Here is a 25,999-nt window from a genome sequence, read left to right as displayed (position 1 = left end):
AAAACTTTGGAATGATTACGATTTTTTAATGTTTTTGAAAGAAGTATCTTATGCTTACCCATTTTGATAAAAAAATACAGTAAAAATTGTTTTATTGTGAAATATTATTACAATTTAAAATAACTGTTTTCTATTTTAATACCTTCTCAAGTTTAATTTATTCCTGTGATCAAAGCTGAATTTTCAGCATCATTACTCCAGTCTTCAGTGTCACATGATCCTTCAGAAATCATAATAATGTGCTGATTTGCAGCTCAAGAAACATTTATTATTATTACCAATGTTGAAAACTATTTTTACTTAGTATTTTTGTGGAAACTGTGATACTCTACCATCCAAAAGTTAAGAAATATTTAAAAAGAAATTAACACTTTTATTCAGAAAGGATGCACTAAATTGAAAAGTGACAGTAAAGACATTTAATAATGTTGCATAAGATTTCCATTTCAAATACTTTCAAATTCATCAAACAATCCAGAAGAAATGTATCACGGTTTCCACAAAAATATTAACCAGCGAAAACTATTTTCAACATTCATAATAATAACAACCGTTATTAATACTATTTTAACACTTTTGACCAAAGCTAATGTTACAGATGATGCCATATATGCTACCATGTTTTTGTTTTATTTCCCAGAACCTTACGAAAATGAACCATGTTTTTACTAAACAAACAAACAAACAAACCAAAAAAAACATGGTTATTGCTACACTTTTGCAACACTTACCATAGTTTAACCATGGTATTTGTAGTAAAACTGTGCTCATACTAATGCTAATCAACCAATCCGCCAAAAATACATGGTGTCTACACTTTTACTATAATAAAACCATGGTTAATTTTCGTAAGGGTTACTGTTCTTTTAAGTTTTTAAAAAAGTACAATATATTAGGACGGATAAGAAGAAAACACAATGCATAACCGAAATGTTATTGTATACACGGTCACCATGGAAACATTTTGTTGTATTGTACTAGGTAATCTGGAACTCTTTTAAGTGAAAGGCAAACGACAAAAACTACAACTCCCTGCACGTCCTACTTGTAGAACGGAAATTCGCTGTGGAGAAATTGGCGCTGATCTATCCGGCCCATCTCGACTGCTCTTCCTTTCGCGCCGGTAGCAGAAGAATTGAGCGTCCATGTGCGCAGCGCCCGCCCGGGACTTCATAGATCACTGAGCCTTCCGAATCCGAGCCAGACCGCCACCTTGTAATGGATCTCAACTCTTTGATCGAGGCCCTTCGGGGCACCATGGACGCAAATTTGCGTGAGGCCGCAGAGAGACAACTCAACGAGGTAAAGTGATCGAGTGATGATGATGATGGTGGTGGTGCGCCTCGGGCCTTGCGCAGCAGGAATGCTGTAGCCGTCATTTAACTTGAACAAAATGTATTTTTTGAAACCAATTTAGTTGGCGTATAGCCCTTCAGTAATATGTAATATGAGTTTATAATATGTTAAAGGGTCGAAATCATATATTTTTAGCGTTCTGTATCACGCGCTAGCTGCTCGTGTCCGTGTACTACGTCACCGCGATAATGGCTCGCGGAAAAGTGATAGTGTTAAACAGACGATACGGCGCTTAAATGTAACGTGACTTTGAATAGTTGGTTGGAATTGATAAGGTTGTGTGCGTCTTTGTGTTTTGAGGTCATGTATTAAAGTGTGTGAGCATGTTGAGGCTGTTTATTTGGTGTGCGCGAATGTGCTAGCGCGTGAGATGCTAGGCGCTAGTCTCTCACGTGTCAACATGAGGCAGGAGGCTTGTTGTTATTTCGCGCTCTTCATAAAGCCCTTCACCAACTTAACGCTCACATTTTCCGTGGTCATATTTAAACTGACACGCGGACAGATTACGATGCTTTTTAATGTGTTAAATCGCTATTCAAGCACTGTTTGGGCCCATTACTTTAGCAAACTGCGTCAGTATTTTAAAAGTACTGTGGTACCATGGTACAGTGATGTGTCAGATGCTGACATCATGATAATTAGATAAATCTGCAACACTACTACAATGTCTCATTTGTTAACATGAGCAATATATTTCACACGGCATTTATTGCTTTGTTAATGTTAGATAAAAATAGATCAGTAGTTAAAAAATACACTCGATCCTTCATGTTAGTTCACAGCATTTCCTGTTGATTGGAACAATGTGTTAGTAAAAGTTGAAAGTAGATTTAACTAAGAATAATACATGTAGAAAGATTAATTATAAGTTCATGTTAACTAATATAGTTAATTACTAATGTTAATGAATGAAACTTTATTGTAGAGTTACTGATTAAAAATACAGAATATGGATATACATGGTATTTACCATGGTACATGTCCTTAAATCAAAGCTTATTTTTAGGACAGTTATATTGACAATCATAATAGATGGTGTTGTCAGTTCTGGTTGCTTTTTTACATAGCTTATATGTAATTGTCACTTTAACTTATTATATTGTTGTTTACATGGCAATACCTTGGTTTGGGGGACATATCAATGGTAATACCATTGTTTTATGCCATGGTACAACTAGTTTTCTTCATACTTCATGGTAATGTCATGATATTGTCATATGATGCCATAGTTTTACTTCCAATAACTAGTGTCAGTCTAATAGTATCAAACTATGTTGTTGGGGGCAAATGTCATGTACTATGAAGAAGATTTAAGTCTTGTCATGTGTTCTTGTTTAAAGTAATGTTTCTAATAACCGAGGTAGTGCTTTTGATTTCTGGCCTGTGTATTAGTTTGTCACCAGACATTTTTGGTAGATGTCTAGTCAGTTATATCTGTTTTTTCGCTTGCTTTGCTTCATATGTCAGGATCAAATAGCTATTAGGTGGTTAGTCAACTTTTATTGTGTGGTATCTAGGTGCTTGGGTTTGTTTAGTAGGACTGGGAGACCCGTGAGTCTCATTTAGCAGTAATCTCTGTATACAGTAGTAGTTACTTGAGCAACACGAGTAAGACAATACCTGAGCGATCAGCCCATAGACCTGCCTGGAAGAGATTTTGAAATCTCAACCAGCTCAGGATGACTTAAAAGTATTTCAAATAGTACATTATTATTAATATATATGAAAATCTAACTCTAATAATAATTCCACTGCTAAAAAACACAAATTTTACTCAATTATTTTGGTGCCACATGGTAATAAGTAAGCTTAGGTACTACTAACCCTGAACCTACCCCTAAACCTAACCTTAAGGGGTCATGAACTGCATTGTTTTATAATGTTTCTTGGGGTGCACTTCTGTTAGTAAGACTTTTACATCAAAAACTGTCATAATTTAGGAATAAAAGGCATTTTTCCTACCCTGATTTTAGCCTCTGATTTGAACGTGCTGTTTGAAGGGGTGTGTCTGCTTTGAGAATTCAGTGTAAACACCCACTGCTGTGATTGGCTAACATCTTTACATATGAAATGGCTGAGTATTACATGTGGAACTCTCTCAAAACACATTTTTACTATTACAGAAAGTTAACTTAACGTGACAAGTGTTGATTATAGAATTACATTTAATCAAGGTTGCAGTGATCTCCTCATGCAACTCGATTTCTGCTTTCATCATAACTAACGGTGCAAACACAATGTAAATAAGAGATTCGTTGATTATTACGAAAGTTAGCCTATGGCGCAAGTTCAAAACTCAGTTACTGATAAACTCACGCTGTTTGATTGACAGCTCCAGCGACTGACTGTAAAGGGAGCGTTCTTTGATCCCTTTCGTTATATAATTGTATCACTGTTTAAATAACAGAATATTTTGATCCTACTAAGAGAAACAATGTGAAGTTGACAGTTTAGTCACTGGTTTGATTTACTGACACATAGACAAAGAACATCTGACTGTATCTACATGAATCATTACATATCAGAAAACACTGGTCACAGATGAGGCATTAGAATTAACAGTTACTTGCATGTTGTGGCATTATTGTCGAATCCGTATCGTAAAAGTCTGTTTGCAAAGCCTGCGCCGAAATTGCGACTGATTTACCAAAGAGTCCACAGTAATGTACCGCATACAAATAAATAATGCTAAACTGAGACGTTCACATTGTTGATGATAACCACATTCCTAGCATTAAGATCCTTTGGAAGTTAATGTTGTTTTTAGTCCATTGATCCTGTATTGCTCTTCTCGTCATCTCACGAACACGCCAGTGGGCGAGGCCAAAGTTGCAATGATGAAGTAGGCGTTGATTTTTCTTCTGCAGAGGCGGTCTTTCGTCGCACTATTAGCTTATGTCATAAATAGGCACATTCCAGGACGAGTCGTTCTCTGGTCTCAGTTACAATAAAAGCTGTTTTTGGACTAACAAGGAAGTTTTCCGTTCTGAAACTCACAGGACATTCTTATAGTATGCTGACCTCTTATGTCAAAAGCTCAAGGAAAATTTGATTTCTCAGTTCGTGACCCCTTTAATTCATGTAGATACCTTATATTACCCAATACTGTAAGTACACACACTGTAAAATAAATGGCAACCAATGATTTTATCGAAGAACATGCAGTTATGGAATTCACAACAATTTTGTTTGATGTTTATTTTGGGTTACACTCTATTTTAAGGTGTCATTGTTAGTGTCATTATATATTTAAGTACTGAGTAATATTAAGCAACTACATGTACTTACTATAGAGTTAGATTAGGATTTGGTTGAGGGTTAGTTGTATGTAATTATGCATAATTTACTGTTATTACTATACAAGTAACATATGTAACAAGGACACTGTAAAATAAGGTGTTACCTTATTTTGTTTATACATGGTGTGTGTGATGAATTGATTTAGCCAGTCAGGCGTTAAGTTAGTTGGTTAGTTAGTAGTTACACTTTATTTTAAGGTGTCCTTGTTACAGTGTAATTTTACATTTAAATTAGGGCTGCACAATATATCGAAATATCACGATATGCACATCACAACGGCTTGCAATAACTGGGGTCATGAGGAAAAAACACTCGCTGCTCTTGGCTGAATATGTAGGTTATATAATCTTAAATATATTTTAAAGATAATGTAAGTTTATTTTACACACTTTAAGCATCATCGTATCGAATATCGCATTATTTAATTGAGTAATTGCATATCGCATTTTTCTTCAATATCGTGCAGACCTAATTTAAATCATGAGTAATATTAATATCATGTACTTTCTATAGGGTTTGGATTTGGGTTACACTTATTTTAAGGTGGCTTTATGCATAATTTACTGTCATGTAGTAACGTGTAACGGTCACCTTAAAATAAAGTGTTACCATGACATGGTTTAGTAACTACATGTAACGTGTAACAAGGACACTGTAAAATGAAGTGTTACCTTTTATTTAGTTAGTTTAGTTATCTACATCTGCATTTTTTTTTTGTCTTTGTATGTTTTGTTCTTATTCAGCTATTATTGTCTACTTTGGCATAACATCGCTTACCCAGCCTCATTCCTTTTGATCCTACAATACATTCTCAAAAGTCTTTCTAGATAACAAAACATTTTCCTTGGGCTTTTACATGAATTCTTTTGACAAAGTACATTTGATTACGGGAATCAGTGAATAGTTATCATGGTCGTTTGGGAATTATTGCGTATTAAGGATTGATGCCTGCTGCGGTCTCCTGTGACAGTCGCTGTCTGAGCTGGCCCGGCTCCAGGCGGCCCATGTGGACGGCAGGCTTGGATTCCTGTGCGCTGACGCTTTAGTGTTCGGGTGAGAACGCTGTCATGGCATTTCAGCCTGCATCCTTTTATTCTGAGCTTGTTACGATAGAATCACCCCAGGACACGTTAATCTCAGGACGCTCTGTTTTTGAAAGGCCATATTCAAAGGAGGGAAAACTCTTTGAGATGACCATAAATGGTGGCGCTTCATAAATTGTAGTCAAGCTGGCTAGATGTCAGTGGTTCTCTCCACAGAAGTCTTAGCTGAGTAGTGCGTTTTGTAGCTTTATGGTGTTCAGTGTGAGAGGCCAGAGGTGGATGTGGTGTGTGTTTGGAAATGAAGTTCTCTGAAATGCTGTTTCAGTTCATCAATGCAGCAATACAGGCCTGTGCAGTTATTATAAAAGTCTGATTCATGACGCAGCATAACTGCAACGTTGCGCGTTGGACCGACGGCATTTCTGTGGTGTGACCAAACCGCGGCTGTATTTGGAAAATAAAGAGATTTCGCACTTTCCATACTGAATATTTCCTTGAATAACAGCCATAAATGAATAATAAAAGGGTCAGTTGGGAATTATCGTTAATTGTCATGCAATCTGAATCGCTTTTACACCTAAATGGTTATCATAAAATGACAAAAAGCAACTTAAATTGAAACTGAAAATGAAAGCTAATTCAAAATATGAATAAAACCATAATGACGCTGATCTACACAGAACTGTAGCTTAAATCATCCAGATTCAGTCAGGTGTGTTATGGGAAGTGAAATTGTGCATTTATTACATGTTTGATTGTTTTCCTCTCCACAGGGCCATAGCCAGATGAACTTTGTGTCGACACTACTGCGGGTGACCATGTCGGACCAGTTGGATTTGCCTATAAGGCAAGCAGGTACGGTTACGACTCTCATGACGTACATCCTCGACGCTAACCAGTGTTACTCCGAATGCTGCTGTCATACTATTCTAGATGAACTGCACACTCACACCTCCTCCTCCTCGCTGTCACTCCATGAGTGTCCCTGTTTCTGCTTTAGTATCAGATGTCATATGTTGACACAGAGCTGAGACATTCTGTCACTGTGTGTTTGAGTAACACGCGTGCACACACACACACACACACACAGCCTGCATACGGTTTTCATTGAAGTCAGGGGGGCATTTTTAATCTTAGAAACGGGTTTAATCTTTTTAACCCTCTGTTGCTTCCTCTGTTGTAATAAACATTAAAAATAATTGTTACATTATCCTACTACTTTTCAGATGCACATACTAGTGGTCGACCGATATATCGCCGAGGCCGATATATCGGCCGATATTTGGAATTTTTTAGATATCGGCATCGGCCGATAAATATTTCCGTTTGGCCGATATATTTCAAAACAGTTTGTGACTGTGCATTAGCGCTTTTTTCCACTGACGCGAACAGAGCGAGCGTGAATGAACTGAATACACTCGCTCTGCTCCGCCCAGCACCGTAAAACAAGCCACTCAGAAGTGAAGCAGACATCTGACAGACACAGTAAATGACCATTCGCATTCGCTTTCTAACCTGACGCTACATTGTGTTACACACAAAAACACTCCGGCGTGCAGCAGAGTCTATTCAGACAGTACCGTGATATGTCAGATCCGCAGCCCAGCGGTAGTCCAGTGGGGGTCACAGATGTGATATAAACGAATTCAAACAAAACTGAAAACATTTTACCTCACAAACAGTCAAAAATCCTGTGACTGGCTGTTCCTCAGATACGCGCGTTGTTCTCGGGTTACGTTTAAACTAGACGCTGTTTTCCAACGGACTCGCGTGCACGGAAAAGCTGGGTCGCGTGCATTACAGATCAGTTGGTTGCGTGAGGTGGATGAGAGGAGAACACTATGTAATAATATTACGTTTGAAAATAAATCATTGAAAATGTTATTCACTATCTACTGTATTTATTTATCCATGATTGGCGTAATATCGTGTGTAGTATACATTTTCATATGTTCATGTATGTCATGCAAATACATGTGACGGCTTGCAACGTTTTAAAGAAACAAACAAGCAAAACTAAACACATAAATCATTATTATTTAAATATTGTTTTATTATTTATATATATACTTGAAGTAAAACAACCTGTTTAAAGTAAATAGTGTAAATAAACTGTGATATTTATATTTAACTATGTATTGTACATAAAATGTATAATTTCACATACTATTTTGTCATTAATTTATTAATATTGTTTAGATTGGTTCATTAATGATAAATGTTATTTGTAACCTGCAGTAAGCAGCAGTAATTATTTGACTGAAAAAATGACTAAATATTAAAGCAGACAAGAAGCTGCACTAAAACTTTATTTATTGAAGTGTTACCTTACCTTTTTGTTTACATTTTAACTTCTTAGTAAATATTTATTTATTGCAAAAAGAATTTTGCATAAATAGTATGTACAATAAATGTTCATTTAGTTTCACCAATATTCTTTATGTCTCTCATTTACTATATTCACATGTATTGTATCGGCCTCATATCGGCCAATCGGCCAGATTGCTTTCTCAATATCGGCATCGGCATCGGCCATTAAAAATCCCATATCGGTCGACCACTAGCACATACATATACACATACACTCACACATACATACACTCACACATACATACACTCATACATACATACACTCACACATACACTCACATATATATATATATACATCTCACACACACATGCATACACATACATGCATATACACTACGTGGCTGTTGAATGCTTGATTCTGATTGGTTGACGAACGCTCTAAGGTGTGCAATTATTGAAACGCACGGCTAAAGTAGTTCCAGGCAGGGCTTGACCGCATTAGTTTCTTTTCGCTTCGCCAAATGATTTCAGTTTTTTCAATGGTCTTTACAGACTACAACAACAAAAGAACCAAACCCCACAACGACACTGACCAAGCAAATATAGTACACAATAGTATAAAACCACAAATTATTTCCAAGTTTTTTGCCACAGTTACGTTAAGCATTTATTCGGGGTTTTTTTTTTTAAAGCACATCTCTCTTTCTCCCACTCAAACGCACACGTACAGTACGGACACACACACACAGTACGGACACACACACACTCGCAGTGCTGCTCTGATTTTGTCAGTAAAATAGTTCAGCAACTTAAAAAGCTGCATGGTGTTTCTCATTAGCTTGGTGCAGATAAACGTAGTTTTGTTGGTGCTGGACACTGTTGAGAGACGCACAGACTGAGGTACTCCTCTCTCTCTCTCTCTCTCTCTCTCTCTCTCTCTCTCTCTCTCTCTCTCTCTCTCTCTCTCTCTCTCTCTCTCTCTCTCTCTCTCTCTCTCTCTCTCTCTCTCTCTCTCTCTCTCTCTCTCTCTCTCTCTCTCTCTCTCTCTCTCTCTCTCTCTCTCTCTCTCTCTCTCTCTCTCTCTCTCTCTCTCTCTCTCTGTTAAGCATATTCTGACTAACTTAAACATACCTAACTAATAAGTACCACCTGACACACTATTTGTCAGTTCAGTGATCACATGCCCAATTGCAGATCACAGCGTAGATTCGAGGCATGAGAAGAGTTGCTGATTCAGCAGCAGCGGGCAGGATTACTCTCTTCCGGCTTCATGAACCCGTCTGTTATCGCTCTGCTGTTTGATTGTCTCCGGTCTAACTCATCCTCACTGTCAGCTATTTCTGGTTACATATTCAGCACTCACGCTGGCATCTTTGTGTGCTTAAACCGTCCACAGACTGTATTGCACATATATGGTCTGGCTGGCCGGGAGTCGGGAGTAGAGTTTTTTATTTTTTTATTATACAACCAGAAGAGATGGAGGCTGCTGATGCTGAATAAAGGCCTCAATCCCCCCCCCCCCCCCCCTCCCAAATTCTGTTTAACTACATGAGCGTTTTTTTAGTGAAGCTGTGAATAGAATTAAAGCTGTTTCTGGCCAGGCCTCAAGTACACCTGCTGGGGTTTTTCAACAGCTGCACAGCTGCACTGAGTTCCTGACATTGCTCAGGCTTTCTTGACATCAAGTGGGCATTCAAGCATGTTAACCTCAGCCTTTCTTTGTGTAAAACTGGGCTAGGCTTCAAGGCCAACAGGTTTTCAAATATGTTCAGAACGGCATGCTATCATGCCACTTATACTATATGTATTTTGCAGAAAGCATTAAAGTGTGAATCACATTTACTTTGGATTTCGCCCGTGAAAATTCACTGAACAGTCATTTCAGTAGCAATCCACATGTTTGAGAGATTTTTGTGAGGGCAATGCATTTCCCCAATTTTTTGGGTTGTTAAAGCGAATTGCCACTGACCAACACAAAGAATTTGACAGCGACTTCTGTGTGAGTTGTGCTTCATACATTGGCAATATTTATATATATTGGCAATACAAGAGTTTCTCTAACATGACCACATTTTTATATGTATTTTTTTCCAAACAAAGCATAAGCTTTGGGACTGAAGCTCCCCCCCCCCCCCCCCTCCCCCCACGGAGCATATGTGCCCCTCAGTTGAAAAATTTAGGAACACGTTAAAAAACTTTGCAAAGAAAATGGATTGAATAATGTGTTTTCCCTTGATAAAAAGATACAAGGAGACATTTATAAGCTCATTTAAAATAAGGGAGATAAAATGTGCACTCTTAGGACCATTTACAACATATTACAACATAAACACTATAAAGTAAACATTCATCAACAGTAGATCATAAGCAATCGTGTGTGCAGCATTCCCTGGTGGCGAACTGATCTACAGTGTTGCGCTTTGACTTGAATGTGCAAGCGCTCCTTTATTTAATAAAGCCATAGCCTTTTAAAGTTTAATAATCACCTTAGGCTGTATCGTGATTCAATCCCATATTTAAGACCTTTTAAAAGGATAATTAAGATATTTCTTTGTACACCATTTGATATTAAGACTTTAAGACAGTAAGGCTTGGTTTCACAGACAGATCTTAGACAAAGCCGGGATTAGGCCTTTGTTCAATCAGGGCATTTAAAGTATATTTTATAAACTCGAGACAAAACAATGGCACAGACAAATTTTAAGATATCAGTGCAAGTTGCTTTCAGTTTAAACGGCTCAAACATGCATTTTAGTCTGGGACTAGCTTAAGCTTTGTCTGTGAGACCAGGGGTCAATTTCATAACTTGAGGACTTTTTGCACACATTCCTAAATGCATAGGGAAAAAAAAGAGATCTGACCCTGCTGTCTCTGACCTCTGTCGTTGTCATTCAGGTGTGATCTACCTGAAGAACATGGTGACACAGTACTGGAGTGAAGGAGATAGTGCAAGCACTGAAACGCCTACCAGTAACATCCCTGAAGAGGACAGGCAGTTCATTCGAGACAACATAGTGGAGGCCATCATCCAGTCCCCAGAGCGCATCAGGTAACACACAGCCACACGTACACGGGAGGGGGAGTCGGATCACTTTCTGTTCTAACCTTTTTTTTCTCACTTTCAAAGAGTGCAACTCACAACTTGCATTCACCACATGATCAAGCACGACTACCCCAGTAGATGGACGGCTATCGTGGACAAGATCGGCTTCTACCTGCAGTCTGACAACAGTGCGTACTGGCTGGGCATCCTTCTGTGCCTCTACCAGCTGGTGAAGAATTACGAGTAAGCATAAACACGATATCTGAGAAACTGAAGGCACTGAGTGTCTGATTTGATATTTCTTGTATTTGTTAGTGCATTCGGTTTCTGTTATATCTACATTGGTTGCTGTAGTCGTCAACATGATGACTGTTCTACAAATCGGTACATTTAGCCCTCTTATGGCTCGCTGCTGAGGTGCATGACATCATTCAATGATCAGCGAAATGCTGATGATTATCAAAAATGATGTCAAGTCTAAAACACAAGAAAAGAGCGTTTGCGATTTACAAATTATGAGATTGTCACATTGTGGTTTTCTGTTTTAACCAAAATATTGACCCCTGAAAAAGCTAATACCGCATGCATAAGCTGTTCTGTCAAAGCAAAATTAAAAAAACAAAGACTTCTAAAGGGTTTTAGCCTAAACTGTTTTAACATTTTTCCTGATTAAATAATTTAAGGCATTTACATGATACTTTACACACACTTTATTTACTTAATTGTGCATGTAGCTAGGGCTGTCACAGTTATGAAATTTGGTAAAAAAATAACTGCGTTCTTGCGACTATGGTGATTTAATTATCTGTTTTAGGGCTTTGCTGGACATTTGTGTGCTTTGTTCATTAGATAATTGTCACAAATTATTGATAAAGTGAATCCTTTGCAATGTACAATTGACCGTTCGCAAAGACCCGCCCCCTTTAGTTACTGTTGCTATGTCCAACAAGCCACGCCGCTCTCACGCCACACGTTCTCACGCAGTGAAACATACATTGCGGAGCAGAGAGGACACTGACAACGCGCAGACAGACAGGACAGACCAGGTTACGTTTGATATGAAACAAAGAAATTTATTTTTTTAAAGAAATTTAAACAATAAATACCGTTTTGTGTCTCTTTAATGTGTCTGACAGATCGCTCCGTTAAAGCTGCTCGTGAACCGATAATCTCTTCCTTCTAGTTAATTTATAGCATCAAATAAACATGAATGAACATCAGAAGGAATGTTGTTTTAAACACAGAAAGACGTCAGTACACACCGTTTTACAAGTTCAAATCCTCCAACGTTAATCTACTAACTCATGACTGATTTGTCGGACAAAAATGGCGGATAGCGGATTATAATAATTAATAATAATAAGCGAAGGGTCAATTAACACCTTTTAAATATTAATTTATTTTATTCTATAAATAACTGAAACTATCCCAACAAACATGTAGCTGTACTCATTTTTGTATTTAGTACTTATTGTAGCTGTAGTTACTTTTTTTTTTTTTTTAAGACAGTATTCAGACAAACAAATCCGATTTCGAACCACATTTGATTTATTTGAGTGTGTATGTCTGTTTCTTAATAGTTTAAACATCTAAACTATATTGACTGGTATACCAAAAAATGGATTTGGGCAGTCAGTGTGAGCTTACGGCACTACCACCAGTTGTCCTGATGCAAGTCTGTATTTTTTCTTTTTTGTAAGGTATAAGAAGCCTGAGGAGCGCCAGCCGCTGGTCGCTGCCATGCAGATCTTCATGCCGATGCTGAAGGACCGGTTCATACAGTTGCTGCCGGACCCCTCCGGCGAGTCTGCGCTGGTTCAGAAGCAGATCTTTAAGATCCTTTACGCTCTCTTCCAGGTACTGCCATCATTTCTCTAATAAAGGAGATCACAGCTTATCCAGAATTAAGCTTTTTTTTTTGTTTGGGTCTCGCATTAATTGATTGGTGTTTTTACAGTACAACCTCCCTCTGGAGCTGATCAATCGCCAGATCCTGACTGAGTGGATGGAGATTCTGAAGACCGTCGTGGACAGAGATGTTCCTCCAGTAAGGATGTGCTTCTGGTTATCATAATTTGTCATTTTTGCTAGTGACGTAAGGCAGTTTGGGTTTGTATATATATATATATATATATATATATATATATATATATATATATATATACATATATATATACATATATATATACATATATATATATATATATATATATATATATATATACATATATATGTATATATATATATATATATATATACATATATATGTATATATATATATATATATACATATATATGTATGTATGTATATGTGTGTGTGTGTGTATAATGAATTGGAGTAGAAACAATTATTGTCATTAAAGTTTATATAAAAACTGCGTTATGTGCATTTTATATAGAACACTGTTTTTGAGTGTTGATTATTAAATAAATTTGATTAGTTCACCTTAACGTTCTGAAAGTGTCAGCCATTGGCTGTTAGTGGACGGTGTGCGTAGTGTCCGTCTACGTTTAGTGCCGTCTCCGGTCTGTGTCTTACAGGCTGTGGGACGGCTCTCACGCCACACTCACAGCCACAGAGCCACTGGAGATCATAGTACTGGCCCAGTGACGTCTACACGACTCTACCACTGGCCAGCCTCCATATTCTCCTACAAAAGCCTATAAACTCTACCTAAAGATCTCAAATCGATGTTCTACATACTACTACAGTAGTCAACATTTGAAGTGGATCAAAAAAAGTTCATCAAAGTTGTTCTAAGACAAGAATGGGTATTGTTTAAAATTCATGTATAACTTTGATGAAAGGTTTTGATCCACTTCAAATGTTGTTCAATTTCACATACTTTTTAATAGTATGCAGTGTTCAGTTTTGACACGTGATCTTCTAAAGCGCTTCTGTGTGGCTTTGCAGGAGACCCTTCAGGTGGATGAAGACGAGAGGCCCGAACAGCCCTGGTGGAAGTGCAAGAAGTGGGCGCTTCACATCCTCGCCCGGCTCTTCGAGAGGTACAGTAACGTAACATCACTTCCTCCCAAGAGCGCTACATATAAAGCTTTCGCAGATGACTCATGGTCCATTTGAATTTCAGCCCACGCTGAGCAGTTGGAAACACTCGATTAGTTATTTTCAGCGGAAGGTTTTGTGTGTTTGAAACCGTTACCGGATTTTCATGCATGTTTTTTTTGCCCCAAAGGTATGGCAGCCCTGGCAACACAACCAAAGAGTACACAGAGTTTGCAGAGCTTTTCCTCAAGGGTTATGCCGTGGCTGCACAGCAGGTAAACAGGAGACGTCATTAGATCGTTCAGTGCGTTGTTGACATGACGTGTGCTGATAACTGATGAACTTTGACTCTGTTTCTGATAGGTACTGTTGAAGGTGTTGTATCAGTATAAGGAAAAGCAATATGTGGCTCCTAGAGTTTTGCAGCAGACACTGAATTACATCAACCAGGGAATCGCACACGCCGTCACCTGGAAGAACCTAAAGCCACACATTCAGGTTTGTACATGTGGTTGAGTGTTTGTTTGACTAAGGGTTTTATGAAATATTAGGCAAAGTAGACCTAGGTTTGGACGATAATCATTGTGAATATCAATATTTAAATATTTTCTTAAATGTCTTAAAAGTTAATCGTTCACAATAAGATCAATAACATACATTTATGCATTAAATATGGTTAATTTACATTTCATGCTGACCAAAAAGCCAGTGTTGCCAAAGGAAGTGAAATGCAGTTTTAAAATGTTACGGTTTCTTTCTTTTCTTTTCTTTTTCAATCAAAAATATTTAATTTATTTTTGTAATTGAGCAATATATACCGATTCATTAACTGCCATGTTTAGCAAAGTTTTTAAGACATATGAAAGCAAAACACCACAGTGAACTTCTGAGGGATGAATCAGTATTTTGGATTGATTATTGGAAAATGATTTGCAGAAATGATTGAGAGTGAGATTTCTCATAATTCTGTCACAAGTTAACTAGCCATATTAAAGATGCTAACTAAATCATTGTGACTTCATTATTTAATATCTCCTTTTTTACTGTTTTGCTAGTAATGAGTGACTGTGTTGCAGTGATTTTTACTGCAAGCGTGTTACCTAAAAACCTCATTAACCACTGCCTCATGTCATACACCTTATCCAAGTTCTTGTTGTGTGTGTGGTTTCAGGGAATCATTCAGGATGTGGTGTTCCCCCTCATGTGTTACACAGACAGTGATGAAGAGCTCTGGCAGGAAGACCCGTACGAGTACATCCGCATGAAATTTGGTTAGAGCAACACCATATTTATCTGAACCACCAAAAGATTCTTGCACAGTAGAAAACCAAAACCAGATCGTTCTGCTCATGCTTTCTCTCTCTCTGCTTCCTCTTAGATGTCTTTGAAGACTTCATCTCCCCAACTACTGCAGCTCAGACGCTTCTCTTCACCGCTTGCAACAAAAGGAAGGAGGTGGGTGTTTGGAAGCGCCATCTGGCATGATGAGGCCTATGACGTGATTGTGTTTGGCTGAATTCTGTGTATATCTTACTGCCAACACTCATGTATCCAATCAGCGCCCTGCTGCTCCAACAGAACTTTAGATGCTTCTGACGCCGGGTGGAAAGAGCTCGTTCGCAATCTCAAAGAGCTGTCTCTCTTATTCAAAGGAAGCGCTTTCCTTTCTTTGCGATGTGATTGTTTTAATATAGCTGCAATCAGCAGTTATCAAGTTTCAAGCTCAAACGTCTGTAGATGATAGTTATACAGTGGCCTCTATTGACAGATTATTATAAGTACTATATTACAATAGACAAAGAATATTGTCTCTTCATTCTCTAATTGGGCAGCAATACATTGTCATGTCTGGCAACTTGACAGATGTTTTCAGTAAGATGGGCTTTTTTCAAAAATATTGTATTAGAATATTTGGGCTTATAAAAACAAATATTCAAGTATTAGTTTATTTAAATGATGTTTAACTAGAAAGTTATTTTTGTTTATTCATCAAGTTTTTGTCACCATTTCTGAAAAGCTTACGATTAGGCAATATACAAAACAAGCTTACATTATATTTTAAGATTTTATTTTAGTTAAAAACATTTAACAGTGTGCAAACAAAAAAATATTAAAAACAAAAGCATTCAAGCTCAAGCAGCGCAAAGAGGGGAAAAACGCTAATAAATCAGACTGCGCCAATTATCGTACATAATGTACATTTACACTCATATATGGTTATTGTGTTTATATTGTTTCACATGTTTATGTTGTGTGCAAGTAGCCTAAGAGTTTGAGTTCAGCCTGTGTTCTGAAAGTGTCAGCCATTGGCTGTTAGTGGACGGTGTGCGTAGTGTCCGTCTACGTTTAGTGCCGTCTCCGGTCTGTGTCTTACAGGCTGTGGGACAGCTCTCACGCCACACTCACAGCCACAGAGCCACTGGAGATCATAGTACTGGCCCAGTGACGTCTAAATGACTCTACCACTGGCCAGCCTCCATATTCTCCTACAAAACCTACACATGACATGAATCGTGAAACGTTTTGAAACGTATGTTAACCTTCTCATTGTATAACAGGTGCTGCAGAAGTCCATGGGCTTCTGTTATCAGATCCTCACTGAACCCGCCTCTGACCCCAGGAAAAAAGACGGAGCTCTTCATATGATCGGCTCGCTGGCTGAGATTCTTCTCAAGGTGATTTTGCATTACAGTTCAGGGTGCAACACTAAGGATTTATTCTCCTGGTTGGGCCAGTGGTTACATTTTCGTGCCCTGCCAACATTTTCTCTGGCCCCTCCCCAAAAAAATTTAATAAAGATTATTTTCATTATTTCTGACCTTGTATTCTAATAAGCTTATGACACAAACATTTTAGATACTAGTGAAGTTTCTAAATTCTCGTTTCCAATTTCAAAACCACAGCGAAATATACAGGCCTAACTAATATGAAGTTCAAACAATATTAAAGAAGGGTGCACAGTCAGTTTTAAAAGAACAAACAAGTACAATATAACAAAGATACAGTGCTTTAATTTGTTCATGTGGGTCTAACAGTTGTCAGGTGCAGTAACTGAATACTCAAATATACACTGGCCAACGCTGTATAGTCTTCACTGTATAAATTAAATATAGATTAATCTCTGTTAAAGCTACAAAAGTTATTCAGTTAAGAGCAGTGAGTGATTATGTCTTTTTGTTGTTTGATTAACATTGACACAAACAGCGGCAGGTTTTTGCTGTCATTTTAAGGCCGAATGCACAGATCCAATAGACTGATACACGTTTTCTTTCTCAACTGTTTACCTTCACACAAGACATAACCAACTGTGTTTATTAGGAAACTCATGAGTATTTTGACAATTTTGTGTGTCCACTCATGCTCACAGATGCCAAAAAGAACTCGATTTGGTGTTCACGATGGTTAAAAATTGCTTGAATGTTTTAAATTTGAAAGATTGACGCATGCAAATCCTTTTCAATCCAGCAACGCAGCTTCTTGGGTAGTTGTATTGATGATTTTAATTGTTTTCAATCAGAGGAAGATCTACAAAGACCAGATGGAGTTCATGTTGCAGAATCATGTCTTTCCTCTGTTCCGCAGTGAGCTGGGTTACATGAGAGCCAGGGTGAGAGATGTGCTCATTGCAGTCTTGCGCTATTAAAGAATAATTCAATCTTGAGTGGTGCAAACTCTGTCGACTTGTCTTACTTCATGGTAATTCTGCCTCTAGGCCTGCTGGGTGCTTCATTACTTCTGCGAGGTCAAGTTCAAGAGTGACCAGAACTTGCAGACAGCCCTCGAGCTCACCCGCCTGTGTCTGATCAACGACAACGAGATGCCTGTGAAAGTGGAGGCGGCCATCGCCCTCCAGGTCCTCATCAGCAATCAGGAGAAAGGTGAAGATTTCACTCGCTTATCTCTCTTTCTGTGTCCTCCCTCCATCTTGCATTTATTTGAGATGGCTTTAATTGTTTGTTTTTTTTTTCCTTCAGCCAAAGATTACATCACCCCGCACATTCGGCCCGTGATGCAGGCACTCCTCCAAATCGTGCGCGAGACCGAGAACGACGATCTTACCAACGTCATCCAGAAGATGATCTGCGAGTACAGTGAGGAGGTCACCCCGATCGCTGTAGAGATGACCCAGCATTTGGTAAGAACTGTTTTATGAGTCCATGGAAGTCTTACATTTAGTTTTATCAAATCTGCATTTTTGAAAGTAAAAACGCATTCTACATGCTCGTGTTTTCTGAGTTATATAAATGTGTATCTGAAGGAAACCGACTGTCTTGGATGGCATTTTAATTTCATATTATCTCCATATAATGGCTAATAAAGTAGTGTTTATAATTGCAGCGCTGCTTCGTTTAACTGATATACACTGATATATTTCTGCTGCGCCATCTACTGTCAGACTGAATTAGCATTTTCTGCCGTTTTTGTTTAGACCAATGTGGAGATCAACCCATATTTTTACACCGCTTGCACAGTGTTGTAAATGTTAACTGGTGGATCGATAAGAAGCTAATGTGTATAAAATATTTTAAATAAATATATACACAAACAAACAAATAATTTGCACAAATCTTCTGAGTAAACATTCAAGCTTGATTCCTCTCTCTCAGGCCATGACCTTTAACCAAGTGATCCAGACGGGCCCTGATGAGGAAGGAGGTGATGATAAAGCAGTGACCGCCATGGGCATCCTCAACACCATTGACACACTGCTGAGTGTAGTGGAGGACCATAAAGAGGTGAGAAAATAGAAACATGGGCGGCAGAAGTTCCTCCCGTCTCTCTGGCCTGTAGAATTACTTCCAGCCGCCCACAAACTCCAAGGCAGAACTGTCTTTAAATAGCCTTGAGGAAGTCTATCTGCATTTTATATTTATATAGCAAATGCTTTCACTGTGTACAATTTCATGCTAATCCCTTTAATATGAATTTGAACTTGAACTGAATGTATGAATGTCATTTATTTATGGAAGATGAACCATGTGGAAATTAGGGAGAGATGGCACAATTACACTTCCTTGTAGAGCTTTAGATCTACAGTATATATACTGTTGAGAATCTGTGTTTTACTAGTACTTTATATTTTAAATGTTTGTTAATTGACATTTTTATAAAGTATTTAAACATTTTCACGTTAATTTGGAGATTGAGTGTGAAAATATAAGATATCTCCAAATTCTTGTGGAAATTTGTTTATAAATATTAATTGTTGGTGTGATTTAGTCGTGAATTAAAGTAATCTGTGTGGATTAAACTGGTAATCGTTCAACTTCAAAGTTGCTTAAATATTAAGGTGGATCATGACTTAAGTCTGACATATGGTTTTATTAAACCATTTCTACAGGTATTTACATGCTGTATGTTGAGTCTTTTTTTTACGCCAGCCACCGCCAGTCACCGCCAGCCTTTTTGATAATTTTCACAATTTCATGGCCTCCAGAATAAGATTAACATGCAATGTCAAAAGTACAGAGCCTCTGCTTTAAGAAAAAAAAGTAAAAAAAACAAAAACAGTGAAAACACAGATATTCCATCAATGGCGGGGAAAGGGTTAAAATGCCATTGTGCTATTTTTTTTTTTTTTTTTTGACTGGACAGTTGCCGCACGCACTATTTAATTATTACACAAATATCTGAGCACACTGTTTGTTAACACACTGCTGATTGGCTGATTTCAGATTACCCAGCAGTTAGAGGGCATCTGTCTGCAGGTGATCGGCACAGTCCTGCAGCAGCACGTCCTGGGTGAGTTTCACACACTAGTGGGAAAGCCTGTTTTGCGTGCCTTTGGTTGTGTGTTGATTGTTTCTGGTTAATGTTCCCAGAGTTCTACGAGGAGATCCTGTCCCTGGCCCACAGTCTGACGTGTCAGCAGGTTTCTCCTCAGATGTGGCAGCTCCTCCCTCTGGTCTATGAGGTCTTCCAACAAGACGGATTTGACTATTTCACAGGTAAGCTAGCGTTAACTTTGCATGTTCACTCGATGAACTTCCTCCTTAAACTGTAAACAGAGCGTCAGGGAGATTACACAGATTTCTGTTGGTTGAGAAATGTGTGACGGTTGTTTACTTTAACTCATAGATATTGAAAATTCAAGGGAAATGCTTCATGTACCTTTTTTGTTTCAGATATGATGCCACTTCTCCATAACTACATCACAGTTGACACAGACACGCTCCTGTCTGACACCAAATACCTTGAAGTAATCTACAGTATGTGCAAAAAGGTACAGCAGTCCCTCTACTTTAATACAAACCAAAACTAAAGTCAGTTGCAAATGTGTATGTGCAAATAAAGCACTGATAAATATAAGGTAACTACTTGTACCTAATATGGATTAAGGTTCAGGTTAGCAATAGCATCAGGTTGTTAGCATTATAGGAAGAACATGCATGTAAAGCAGGACTAAAAGTGCAACTGAAAAGCCCTTGATTTTAAGAAAGTGTGTCAGATTGACTTTGTGTTAATTAAACTGTGTGTGTGTGTGCCCAATCAGATTTTGTCAGGAGACCCAGGGGAGGACCCAGAATGCCATGCGGCCAAGCTCTTGGAGGTCATCATCCTACAGTGCAAAGGTCGTGGTATTGACCAGGTGTGTTTCTCGTTCTTTATGTCCACGTTAGATTTGTCTTTCTAGCAGTGATGTATGAAAACCAGGGATGCGGAGAATTATTATTATTATTATTATTTTTGCTAAACTTGCTAACAAACTTAGTTCCAACTTAGTAATTGCTTCCAACAGTAAGTGATTATAAATAACAATTATAATTAGGGCTGTGAAAAGATTAATCGCGATTAATCGCATCCAAAATAAAAGTTTGTGTTTACATAATAAATGTGTGTGTACGGTGTATAATTATTTTGTATATATAAATACAGACACATGCATGCATTTAAGAAATATTTGCATGTATATACTATATATATAATATATATTATAAATATAAATATTTTATATTTAAATAACAAATTTTTCTTAAATGCAAGTGTGTGTATTTCTAATTTCTAATTTTAAAAGAAAAATATATCGACCATGATGCCTACAGTATCATATTTGATGTGCACATTTCTAAGGCCTCTAAACGATCAACATGATCAATTTTGCTGACAAACCGGTTGCACACAATCTACCGCATGCCTTCTGTCGACTGATTGAGAGTTTATACTTTTTAGCAAGTAAAATGCATTTTAGTTTCATTTGTAAAATTGTGTGTCTTTGCTGTGAAATCATTACTGATTTTTATACAGTGAATATAAGGACAATTTATCTTTGAGTAATATTTAAAAATGTCCACTTACTAGACAAAAGCAACTTCAGTTTGCTTGCTTATCCATATTATTATTATTATTATTATTTATTTTTTTTAATCTAATGCGAGTCAAAAATTATCCGTCATGCTTTTGATGAGTTGATTTGTTAATCTCTCAATTATCATTGAATTGCGTCGCATTGTTTTAAAACTACTAACTTGATCATAAAACGAAGTGCTTAAATATCTTACTAAGACATTTTTGGGAGATATAGATAGTGACAACTGATATTTATATGCATTTTTATTTATGAATCTGCTATACTTTCATAAAAATGTATAAATCTTAAAAGCTATCAGAATTTCATCTTACTTTTTGGCCATATATGCAATGCGATGGAATTGCTGATATTTATCTACTCCGTTTGGACCTCAAGTCTCCTACAGGTGAAACTCGAAAAATTAGAATATCGTGCAAAAGTTGATTTACTTCAGTGATTCAACTTAAAAGGTGAAACTAATATATTATATAGACTCATTACATGCAAAGTGAGATATTTCAAGCCTTTATTTATAATTTTGATTATTATGGCTTACAGTTTATGAAAACCCCAAATTCAAAATCTCAGAAATTTTTTACATTTTCGTAAGCTGTAAGCCATAATCATCAAAATGATAACAAATAAAGGCTTGAAATATCTCACTTTGCATCTGAGTCTATATAATATATTAAGTTTCACCAGTTGAGTTACTGAAATAAAGAACTTTTGCACGATATTCAAATTTTTCGAGTTTCCCCTGCATGTCTTACTATTTGAGCATAAAGGCCTGATGTATCAAACACTTTTGAAATATTTTGTTTAAACGTTCAACTGTTCAGTTTCAAAAGATTCAATTGTTTCTGACCGTTGATTCATATGTCAGGCTTTCCAGAGTTAATGAGCTCGGTGTCCATTCCTGCAGGTGGTGCCTTTGTTTGTAACGACCGCTTTGGAGCGTCTGACACGTGAGGTGAAGACCAGTGAGTTGAGGACCATGTGTCTGCAGGTGGCCATCGCTGCGCTCTATTACAGTCCTTCTCTTCTCCTCAACACACTGGAGAACCTGCGCTTCCCCAACAACACCGAGCCCATCACCAACCACTTCATCTCCCAGTGGCTCAAAGACATCGACTGCTTCCTCGGGTACGCGCTTCATACCGTCACATCTACCGTGACAAGCGTTTCTCAGGGCAAGAGTAACATGCCATCTCTGTTGTTTGCAGGCTCCACGATCGGAAGATGTGTGTGTTAGGACTGTGCGCGCTCATGGATCTGGACCAGAGGCCACAGGCTGTTAACCAGGTCGCAGGTCAGCTCCTTCCCGCAGCCATCCTCCTGTTTAACGGCTTGAAGAGGGCCTACGCCTGCAGGGCCGAGCACGAAAACGATGAGGACGACGATGAAGAGGGCGGAGAGGAGGAAGATGAGACTGGTAAATGAGCTTTTGCCAAGGCTTCTAAATGAAAGCTTTTACATACTAGTTGCAATAAAATATAGTTCTACATTGCATTTTTCTGTCATGTGTGCAGATATTGTGCATTATTGACAATCTGTTATCTGTTCAGAATGGATACTACTTGTTTTACTAATTATGCAACAACCATTTCAAACATTAGTCATTATTTATGTTGCTCTTTATTGTTTCCTAACAGCTTCACTGTAATAAGGAAAATAAGTTTAGACTTTAGCTGTATTTGACATTCAGCATTCAGCTCAATTTGATTCAATGTTGATTCAGTTCATTAACAGTGTTTATGTTGCAAAGTTTGTAAGTTCAGCTGTAAAGTAGCTCTAGTGTCATTATTCAGCTAAAGTCAGTTCGTTTTGTTCTTATCTGATAGTGTCAGTGCAGTCAAATCAGTACAATTTCTGAATAATAATTGTCTTAAGTTTTTAAGTATTCGTATAATATGCTACATTGTCACATGACCTCATAATAAATATTTATATATATTTTTTAAATCCAATTTGGAGTAAAATGTCATAATTGATCATTGTTGGCTGTCCGATCAAATGAATCAAGCTTCTATTACATCCAGATAATTTGTCACACTGGAAATTGAATGTCAAGTCGAGAAAAATGGTATATTTGAGATATTGATGCATTTCCTTTTTTTTTTCTTTTTTTTTTTCTCTCAATGTAATGAACTCTAATTGTATAGTTGTTCTGACATGTGACTCGTTGTGTACTTGTGCAGCGGAGTTGGGCAGTGATGAAGATGACATAGATGAAGAAGGACAGGAATACCTTGAAATGCTAGCTAAACAAGCAGGAGAGGACGGTGACGATGAAGACTGGGAGGAAGACGACGCAGAGGAGACCGCTCTTGAGGGTTACACGACCTCGGTGGATGATGAAGACAACCTTGTCGATGAATACCAGATCTTCAAAGCCATAATACAGAGTACGAGTTTCACTTGTAGTGTGTATGAAAAAACTACAGTAGTCAACATTTGAAGTGGATCAAAACCTTTCATCAAAGTTATACATGAGTTTTGAACAAACCCCGTTCTTGTCTTTTTTTGATCCACTTCAAAAGTTGACTTCTGTACTTGAAAGAGCGTTTTACTCAGATTGCTCTCTCCTTCAGATGTCCAGGGCCGTGACCCCGCATGGTACCAGGCGCTCACACAGTGTCTCGATGAGGAACAGAGAAAACATCTTCAGGATATTGCAACACTTGCAGATCAGCGGCGAGCAGCACATGGTGAGGCAAAAAGCTGTTTTGAGTAATCCATTGCGCAGCAGTTTCTGTTCCCCTATTGACATAACCAAATAACCAAAAACACCAAATTTACATTTTAGCTGTTTTCTGACAAATATTGGACCCAAAACATGTTTGAAAAGCTCAAAACACTCAGTATACTGCCAAAATGTTACCCATTTGCTCAGCTCGCTGATTTCCCTCCTGTTTTGCTTTTGTTTCTGATTGATTTTAGAATCAAAGATGATCGAGAAGCACGGAGGATACAAGTTCACAGTTCCCGTGGTGCCATCCAATTTCAACTTTGGTGGCAGCGCCCCTGGGATGAATTGAGTCCTCTCTTTCCCCTTCCCCTTTCTAACTGTGACTGAATGTAGTGAAATGAAAACACTTGTGTTGCTCCCTGAAGTAGTGGTTCCAGAACTGGTTCTTCTTCTCTCACTCTTCAATCTGACTATCAAATTTAAACAGCACCAGAAGATGTGGGAAAGCAACCAAATGCAGCCAATGCCCGGGAAAACAAACCAAGAACTTGAACGCTAAGCAAGTGGGGGGGAAAATAAAGCTCTGAACAATGTTGTCTTATGGAATCCAAAAATTAGGAGAGATCCCATAACGGCAGCTCCCACACACACATACTACGGGGGGCTAAAGAATTGAAATTGAGGCGTAACGTCAAATTCATTGTCACTGTACGGGCCAAAGGGCCTTTTCAAGATTATACCTCTGGCAGTTAGTGTGTCAAAGTTTTCTTCATCAAAAAACAAAAAAAAAAAAATTCTCATATTGTACATAACTAGCCAAGGCACTTGATTTTTAAGTTGCCTGGTCAAACAACCAGAGGCATTTGTAAGGTGTCAATGTGTATTCAAATGTAGCATATTGGATACTTGTCATAGCACTATGTGATGCCTGATCTCTGTAAATTAATGACTAGCACTTTCATATTGTTCAGGTCTCTTAGCCTTCTGTATCAGACTGCAAATTTTTTAACTCAGTTGAAAACTATTTAAGAATTGGAACATTGTTACCTGGACGGTGACTTCTCCTATAATGGTTGGTGTTCAGAGGGCTTCAATAATAGTGTGTGGCAATCATTTGCTGCTTGTAATGATGTTTTAGGCTCCAAACAGAAAATGCACTTGGTGTTCTGGATAATGATATTGTTACAAGCACTGTCATTTAAGTAATTGGAGCATGAATTGAGGAGGTCTCAAGCATTTGGTTGATGTATGGATGAACCATCAAGTATACACAACATTAAAAAAAAAAAAAAAAAAAAAAGCTTTAAATTTGAGAATCTGTTCGTTTCTCCAGTAATTTCTCTTCACTTTCAGGGTGATTGGCTGACTAGTAATTCTGTAGTCTTGCAATATTATTGGATCTCATCTGGGTAAAAACTGAAGCAAGCAGAGAATATATCTGTGTGCCATGCACATTGTGAGGTTCAGTACACAAGGTTTTTTTTTTTTTTTTTTTTTTTCATAAAGCAATAAAGTCCACAAGTCCCTAAAGCATGGTCTTGGTAATACCACCAAGACATCCTAATAATAAAAAAAATCAGGTTGTTTGACTTTGTCACAATCTGAGCCAACAGTTTGCAAACTTACTGGACATTATGACCTGATTGGGGATTTCCAGTAAAAGTAGATTTTTGAAACTCCTGATCTTAGCAAACTTTAGAAAATTTTCTCGTAAAGCAATATTGTGTGTGTGTATATGTATATATATATATATATATATATATATATATATATATATATATATATATATATATATATATATATATATATATATATATAAAATCACATCTCTACATATATCAGTCTAACTTTATGTATATAGTATACAGATATATTTGACATGAGTTAAAAAAAAAAATCACTGCCCGTTGAACAAAACTCCATAGGAAAGTGGATCTCTAGGATCAGGAATGAAGATCCCTAC

The 25,999-nt window shown here is 37.6% G+C and overlaps 1 protein-coding gene across 1 annotated transcript; it reads left to right on the top strand.

Moving 5' to 3' along the window:
• Positions 1–1,067: 1,067 nt before the first annotated feature.
• On the top strand, positions 1,068–24,583 carry ipo7 (importin 7). Its single transcript, XM_079865569.1, has 25 exons — positions 1,068–1,302; positions 6,473–6,554; positions 10,905–11,058; positions 11,137–11,295; positions 12,753–12,909; positions 13,010–13,099; positions 13,967–14,061; positions 14,250–14,334; positions 14,423–14,557; positions 15,231–15,330; positions 15,438–15,514; positions 16,618–16,734; positions 17,577–17,666; positions 17,772–17,937; positions 18,034–18,194; positions 18,667–18,795; positions 19,735–19,801; positions 19,882–20,007; positions 20,185–20,282; positions 20,553–20,648; positions 22,270–22,490; positions 22,571–22,779; positions 23,546–23,752; positions 23,939–24,055; positions 24,288–24,583. The coding sequence occupies exons 1-25, from the start codon at positions 1,219–1,221 to the stop codon at positions 24,383–24,385; spliced, it is 3,120 nt and encodes a 1,039-aa protein (XP_079721695.1). The 5' UTR covers positions 1,068–1,218; the 3' UTR covers positions 24,386–24,583.
• Positions 24,584–25,999: the final 1,416 nt, after the last annotated feature.

Source organism: Squalius cephalus, assembly GCF_949319135.1.
Source record: "Squalius cephalus genome assembly, chromosome: 3".
NCBI classification, from domain to species: domain Eukaryota; kingdom Metazoa; phylum Chordata; class Actinopteri; order Cypriniformes; family Leuciscidae; genus Squalius; species Squalius cephalus.
Note: the sequence above shows the minus strand (reverse complement) of the source record. Positions and strands in the feature narration are given on the sequence as shown.